The 7959-nt window shown below is 35.9% G+C and overlaps 1 protein-coding gene and 1 pseudogene across 1 annotated transcript; both read right to left on the bottom strand.

Moving 5' to 3' along the window:
• Positions 1-2563: 2563 nt before the first annotated feature.
• LOC108846119 (transcription factor bHLH106) lies at positions 2564-4557 on the bottom strand. The gene is made up of 2 exons (XM_018619330.2): positions 4171-4557; positions 2564-3431 (listed from the first exon to the last, which is right to left on the bottom strand). Exons 1-2 carry the CDS (start codon positions 4462-4464, stop codon positions 2934-2936), a joined length of 792 nt encoding a protein of 263 aa, XP_018474832.1. The 5' UTR covers positions 4465-4557; the 3' UTR covers positions 2564-2933.
• Positions 4558-5865: 1308 nt separating this feature from the next.
• Positions 5866-7147, bottom strand: LOC108829330 (F-box protein At2g40910-like; annotated as a pseudogene).
• Positions 7148-7959: the final 812 nt, after the last annotated feature.

A 7959-nucleotide genomic window follows, 5' to 3' on the forward strand; every position in this document is an offset into this window, starting at 1 on the left:
TTATTGTGATACCATGTATCCTATTATCAATAAAGCAATTATCTTTGATAACTTGACCTTCGAACAAATTCAGGTCTCTACGAACCTGAACCTAAGGTCTTAAAACCTTCGAACAAATTCAGGTCTCAATGAACCTGACCTAAGGTCTTAAAATCTTTCGAACAAATTCAGGTCTCAATGAACCTGAACCTAAGGTCTTAAAATCCTTCGAACAAATTCAGGTCTCAATGAACCTGAACCTAAGGTCTTAAAAACCTTCGAACAAATTCAGGTCTCAATGAACCTGAACCTAAGGTCTAAAAACCCTTCGAACAAATTCAGGTCTCAATGAACTGAACCTAAGGTCTTAAAACCCTTCGAACAAATTCAGGTCTCAATAAACCTGAACCTAAGGTCTTAAAACCCTTCGACAAATTTAGGTCTCAATGAACCTGAACCTAAGGTCTTAAAACCCTTCGAACAAATTCAGGTCTCAATGAACCTGAACCTAAGGTCTTAAAATCTTTCGAACAAATTCAGGTCTCAATGAACCTGAACCTAAGGTCTTAAAACCCTTCCAACAAATTCAGATCTCCGTGAACCTGAACCTAAGGTCTTAAAACCCTTCGAATAAATTCAGGTCTCCATGAACCTGAACCTAAGGTCTTAAAACCCTTCGAATAAATTCAGGTCTCCGTGAACCTGAACCTAAGATCTTAAAACCCTTCGAACAAATTCAGGTCTCCGTGAACCTGAACCTAAGGTCTTAAAACCCTTCGAACAAATTCAGGTCTCCGTCAACCTGAACCTAAAATCCTCAGTAATCTCGAAGGTCTTAAAATCCTTCCAACAAACTCAGGTCTCCACGAACCTGGACCTAAGGTCTTAAAATCCTTAGCAATCTCGAAGGTCTTAAAATCCTTCAGGCGAAATCAAACTTCGACAAACCTAAATCTAAGGTCTTAAAAATCCTTAGAAACCACTAAAGATCTTAAAATCCTTATCAAATCCCAAAAGGTCTTAAAATCCTTATCAAATCTCAAAAGGTCTTAAAATCCTTATAAATCTCAAAAGGTCTTAAAATCCTAAGCAAACTTCAATGGGTCTTAAAATCCCACAAACGAATTCAGGTTCTCATAAACCCCCTCCTAAGGTCTTCAGGGTAGCTCAGGTTCCTAAAAACCCGGAGCTAATCTTAATATTTCAGGAACTCCTTCTAAGGATCCTCATAATCGAATACACTCAAAATCTTCGAGATCTGATAAGTCATTAGACATTGTATATAATAATCACGATACATGTCCTAACCGAAACTTCCACTTGACAAAAGTCAATCTCATCCAAGAAACGATCAAACCAAGTCAAATGACTTAATACGAAAAATAAAACCGAAATTTGAATAAAAGGGTTTAAAAGCCTCCCCAGACTAATGAGGGTTCAGAAGACCCTAAGGTTTAAAAGCCTCCTCAGGCTATAAGTCTGAAACGTAAACAAAGCCCATTGGGCAAAAGTCATGAAAAGCAACATAACAATTCAAAAAGAGCCTCAGCTCTTAGACATCATTATCACGGGAGCTCATCCCGACATCCTTGTCTCCCTCGACTGGATCACTTTCTTTGGCTGGATCTCCCTCATCTGCCTCCTTGTCATCGCCCATCTGGGACGTCTCGACTGGAGCTGAATCAGGGCCCACCAAACCTAAGTTAGAACCATACTCTCCAGAAAATGATAGATTAAACATGTTAATCTCGAAAGTACCTGAACTCTCTGAGAATTGAGGAATGGGAAGCTTGCTGGCCGAGAAGTCGGATACTTGCGCCTTTTTATACGCAATCGTAGCCATCAGATTAAGCAAAGGAAATCTTCAATAAAGATAACTGTTGCTCGAGATCTCAACGAAAAGATTGATGCTTGGCGGCTAGGTCTAGCTTCCGAGATAAGGAATCTTATCTCGCAAGCTGGGGGCAACTGTTGGGCCCAAATATGACCCCCTAGCTAGTGATAGACAATAAGAAATGATAACGGGCCGCGAAAGGCCCATCATGAATTCAATCTTCAAAACAGCTAAGTCAGATCCGGAGGCTGTGAGCTGGAGATGTTCATCAGAGAGGTCAAGGAAAAGAGGCAGCTCGTTGACAAGTAAACAGGCGCATGACCCGGTCAAAGAGGTAGCTCGTGGACAAATAAATAGGCACAGGACCCGGTCAAAGGGGAGTTGTTACAAATCCCTCAAATCACGGAGGAGATCTCGGGAACCAGTTGGTAGCGACCAAAGAGGGCCTGAGGCTATTTAACGATGACATCAAACAATAATCAAAGCATGGGCATTCTCTACGATTCATACACATTAGCTCTTAAACACTATTATCTCTTTGTAATCTCAAAAACATTCCTTGTAAACAATTCTTATCAAGAATCAATAAAATCATTCTTTCATCCTATAAAGTTTTTACGGGATTCTGCCCACGATATCTTCCCATTTTAATCTTAACCTGACCTAAAATCAGGAGGTGAGTTTAGTCTCTCACGGTCCTCACACCAACAACTAGAAGCTAATAATGTATAAAGAACAATAACATGGAAAATTTTGTTTATATATTAATATTATTATTTTGTTAAAAAAGAAAAGAAAGAGAACACACCAAAGCTACTTACAATAGTTGCTTACACTCCCACGAGTCATAACTAAAAACAATAGAACATTATAAAGTAGGAACCATGAAAAAAGCTTTGGTAATTATAACCAAGTTAATTATAATCAGGCCCTGTATGTAACTTAATTAAAGACGTTTTAGTGTACTCTCACCATCCTCTCACACCATCAGGGCCGGATCTGGATATAGGCCGGTAAAGCTTTGGCCTCGGCTCCCAAAAAATTTAGAAGGTTTTCACATAGAGATAAGTCCCTAAATTGTGAAAATTTTTTTTTTTATAGAAATTCTTAAAGAAATGTTTCAAGCCCCCGTGATCTCAGATCCGGCCCTGCACACCATTATGCTGTGATCCAGTGCACGGCGTCGTTTTGACAATTCTCCTCCACCAGCATCTGAACTACGTTCCATCAACGACTTGCTTGACCGCTCGAGCAGGGACTTGAGAGCGTTCTGTAAGAAATGCACAGACTCGACTCCGTGCATCTCTTTGTCTGCAGCCACAACAAGAACAGTTCTTGTCCGACCACCAAGAGTTACCATCTCAGCTCGAAGAGTCTTCATATGAAGAGACTTAAGTATCTCCATGAGATCAGACAAGAGATCTGATCTATCGTCACTACATAAAGATACTTTGAAGATTATATGGCCTTCATTTGAATAGTCTCCATAGTGTAGAACGCTAATCTCGTCGGTCTCTGAGGGTAAAAGAGTTTGGTCGGCGTCTGAAATCTCTAGGGTTTGTTGTTTAAGTTCTTTGACTCGTTGAACCACTTTGGCGAGGAGCGTGGCTTTATCTGTCTGAAAGGAAACATGAACTACACATTAAAAGTTGAATTTAGAAAACCCTTTTAAGTTTTGGATCAATGACTTGAATTTAATGTTTTTTTGCTAAGAATGTAAATATAATTTTAAAAAGAAGAAGTGGAGGTGTTACAATAATTATGATGAACTGCAAAACTTTATGTAGTTCCACGGGAAAAAAGATTTAAAATCGTCAAAGCAAACAACAATTGGTATTTTCTACATCAAAAACGTTGTATTTGATGTTCATATCATATCAACTGAAGAAAGCATGAGAACTTTCCAAGAATTTATATGCTATCCCAACGAGATTCATAAAAAGGCCATGAAGCTTTTTGTTTTTCTACATCTTATGTATTTTCTCACTACTTGCAAGTTTTGAATATTTAAAATCACTACACGTAGACTTAAAATTCGATGGACATCTTTATCTTTGTAGAATTATACATAATGAGAACTATGGACCATCTTAATAAGGCAATTAAAAATACTCAAATGAAACAAAAGAATATTATAACAAAAATATCATGAAAATATAGTAGTACTCAGCTCACACCAAATCGAATGGAACATATGAAACAGCAGAAGATGCAAAAGCCTAGTACCCATTTAAAGTTTTTCTCTTAGAATTTATAAGATAACACACGTATATATGTATCAACAATCTACATATTTATCGGGAGATATATATACACCATATAAAAGTATTAATATGTAGTAGTAAAATTTATATTACCTTGTAATTACAAGAGAGTACGTTACGTAGCTTGTTAAGATGGGAACTGATTCTCTCTCTTCTTCTTCGCTCAGCTTCTTTGTGATTCCTCAAAGCAGCAATAGCTCTGTCTTGAGCAAGCCTTTCTCCTATGCCGGAGATAGCTAGTGGGTAATAAGATGACGTGGAGGAAGACGACCCGCATAAGGACGGCATAGTCGACATGTAGTCCTCGGAAAGGCAGAATCCTCCACCGGAGATTTGGTTTCCGGTGAGGAGCGAATACATCATCTGATCTGAGCTCTCTGGTTGCATTTTTGATTTCTTTAGCGCCGCCTTCTTTTGTTTTTAGTGGGTTTGCGGAGCTTTCGGTGTGTTCTGTCCTAAAAGATGGATTATATATATGTAAACGAGAGAGTAGATGGTGAAGATTAATATATATATATATACTGCTATCATATACTGATATTTAAATAATGCTGTAAAAAACAAAAAAAAAACTAAACACTTACTTTTATGGAAATTTTAAAATACATATTGGTGGGGCAAAAGTTCCTATATAGTTTGGAATTTTTTGGAAGGGTTCTTAATTAGGCCATTCTAAGTAGTTCTATTCTATCATATGTTTGTATTCGTCATATTTATTAATGATGTTTACTACAAGTTTGTTTTCTACCAAGGGCTAGTTTCATCCTTTTAAGTGGTAGCAAAATTAATTCTAAGCAAATGTGTGTTAGTTTTGCATGTATTGTACACTATTAGACTCGGGTTTAATCATTGACTTTCAACATAAAACCAAATTTTCAAAAAAAATATATTTAAAATCAAATGGTGATTAATGAATTAGTTATAACCCTTTATATATCTCTATAATATTATTTGAGAAGTCAGTTTCCTATGTGTCGCGCTCACGTTAACTCTCACGATGGTTGATTACATTGATATCCTTAATGAATTAAAAATATTACATTTAAATACTATTATTGTTTTTATGTAGTTTCCTTTTTAAAAAAATTCATATAACATATATACTAAAAAAAGGAAACATTTATAAATTTTAAAAATCAAATTTAAAAACGAAAATATATATGTATATATAATATGATTTATAAATATTTATATCCGTGCATGAGCACGGGAATATCAGCTAGTTAGGTAATGTCTCTGATGGTAAAGGGCTTCACGACTACAAGTTCTAACTAAGTTCGAGTTTTAGTAACCGTCGATTAAAATGGGGTGAAAAACGGCCCCATGAATGTCTTCGGAGAATTCTCCGGCTTAGCTCCAGTAAACAGTTATTAGATTCTAATCGGGTCTCTTTCAAAGGTATTCGAATACTAGTATTATAAAAAAATACAGTAGAACCTCTATAAATTAATACTCGATAAATTAATAATCTCAATAAATTAAGAAATTTTCTCGGTCCCGAGTTGGACCGGTTCAAATATGATACAAATAAAAAAAATAATAAAATAATATTTTTTTTAGAAAATCCTATGTAAATATATGGTTCCACTAAAATTATAAACTAGTAATATATCTTTATATACATTTCATATAAGTACAAAGTAAGTATTATATTTTTGATTTTATATTCAGAATGAAAATACCTATATTTTTTCTTAGCATTATTTGATAATATTTAGTAAAATTATATCGAAAAAGCACATATAGTTATATGAAACATAAAAATATAAATCAAGTAAGATAATAAAACAACGGATCAAAAGAAGAAAGCATATCCCATGAAGATGACCGTCTCACTCTCACTCAGTTACATTTATTCTAAAGCAATGTTTGAATTGTAAAAAAACGGTAAAAAAACTAGTGCTCAAGTTTCCAAGTAGATGACCCTCTCACTCTCACTCATCAACCTCAAGTCATAGTAGCATTCTTCGTCAAACCAACGGTGTGGTACTCCTTGGATTTCAACCTTACTCAAGCCATTGCTTTGCAAATCATAACACAAAATGTAGAATCCAGAATGCATCTCCAATGGTGCCAAGATAACTTTTCCGTCTTGAGTTGTGCCTTTTACAATAAACTCAGTGTCCTGGACTAAATGCCTCTGACAAGGCTGCAAAACCAGACTCCTCTTGGACCATTCCTTTTTCTCAGCATCTTCCAATACCAATAATACCGCCATACCCTCAGTTTTTAAGTAGCTACATTCGAAAATAGCTATTTTGCCACCATAATCTATAAGTTCTGCCTTCATCTCAATTGCAGGAACGGACATATTAGCCATGACATCCTCAGGTGCTATGATGGTAGTTAACTCTTCAGACCTAACGTCGAAACTCACAATCGCGCAAGTGTACATATCATGCCACGCCAGATAATGTACTACTGATCCACTGATACAGTACTGTCCTACTGCGAAAGGGGTATGAGAACGATAACTCTCATGGGAAACAACCTTTTTCCAAGAACCTCCAGCTTCTAGCACGAACACCCAGTGCTCTGATTTCAGATTAAACAATTTGCCCGAATATATAACACTTGTGCATAATAGTTTATGTTGATCATTAACTGAATCATATCCGAAAGAGTACCGGTTAATATACCTCGTTTGACCTTTATCGGCTATGATGTCAGCTTTTATCTTGGGTAAGGTCAAACGCTGTCCGGTGCTGGGGGGTTGTATAGACAAGCCTTTTTCCCCACTGTGAAACACATCAAGCCGTGGAGATCATTCAAGTAGTAGCCTCCCATCTCTGGGATGCTCAAATCTTGGTCGACCACAAAACAAGTGTTGTCTGGAGATGTTGATGACATGGACAGCAGTGCACTTTGCCCGCGTTCACCCACCAAACACATGTATAGACGTGGTTGTTGTTTTCGTTGTGTGATCGTAGATAAACGTTCGCAAAAATACGTAGAAGAGATGAGGGATGACCACTGCTTTGAGACGCACTTGAACCTAGCCAAGTACTTTCCTGGTAGTCTGATAAGAATTTCGACCAAGAGATCTAGAGGGATCTCTGTCATATCTATTCCTCTTGCTCTTTCTCTTCTTCTTGTTGTGAGACCTAGACCCAAAAAAGAGCCCGTTATCAACAAGTTAAAAGAGCGATTTGATCTTCTTTTCTTCAGCTTAAACAATCTTTGATGAGTTGTCTACTTTTGCATCCATTATCTTTAAAGAAAACCACAGTGAACAAATAAACTGGAAACTCTATGATCCGAGAGCAAAAACCTAATCTGTGTATCTATGCAAAGTTGGGCCGTTTTGTCGACGTTTCAAAGTTGGGCCTTTTAGTTTAAAGTAAAACTAGATTATGAAAATTTAATATTTATATTTAGATTTTTGTGTAATTATATTTGTGTTTAATATTAATTTAATTTAATATAGTAATCCATAAAATAAAGGAAATATATTATTGGACCAAATATTTATTAACTGGACATAATACTATTTTAATAAAATAGATATTATTTTTATGTCTAAAATAGAACCAAATATTTGTAGAACTAAAAAAACATGTCATATTAAAACAGTCTAATGTGGGCCCACGACTTATAACTAAAACTCAAAACTTCTTTGAGCTGTTTGATTGATAAAGCTCATTTAAACTCTACTGGCCATAGCCCATAGGCCCATCAACATAAGAAATACAGTGCCTCCTCTTTTGCGTTCTTTGATTTATGTTGTTTAAATTAATATCTGGTTAACAAAATTGCTCAAATCAGTATTTCTGCAATATATAATTGTAAAACAAGATGAAAGAGTTTTCAACAAGTTGTATTCTGAATTGCTTTTAGGTTTTATATATTTCTCAAACATCAGTAATTTTTCATTTGTTTTAT

The sequence above is a fragment of the Raphanus sativus genome, chromosome 3 (genome assembly GCF_000801105.2).
Source record: "Raphanus sativus cultivar WK10039 chromosome 3, ASM80110v3, whole genome shotgun sequence".
In the NCBI taxonomy this organism is placed as follows: domain Eukaryota; kingdom Viridiplantae; phylum Streptophyta; class Magnoliopsida; order Brassicales; family Brassicaceae; genus Raphanus; species Raphanus sativus.

Bases quoted from the DNA above. Each gene is read 5' to 3' on its own strand.
- LOC108846119 (XM_018619330.2), bottom strand. From the start codon at position 4,464: ATGCAACCAGAGAGCTCAGATCAGATGATGTATTCGCTCCTCACCGGA. The intron at 3,432-4,170 runs GTAATATAAATT...GTTTCCTTTCAG, and splicing joins TACTCTCTTGTAATTACAAG to ACAGATAAAGCCACGCTCCT.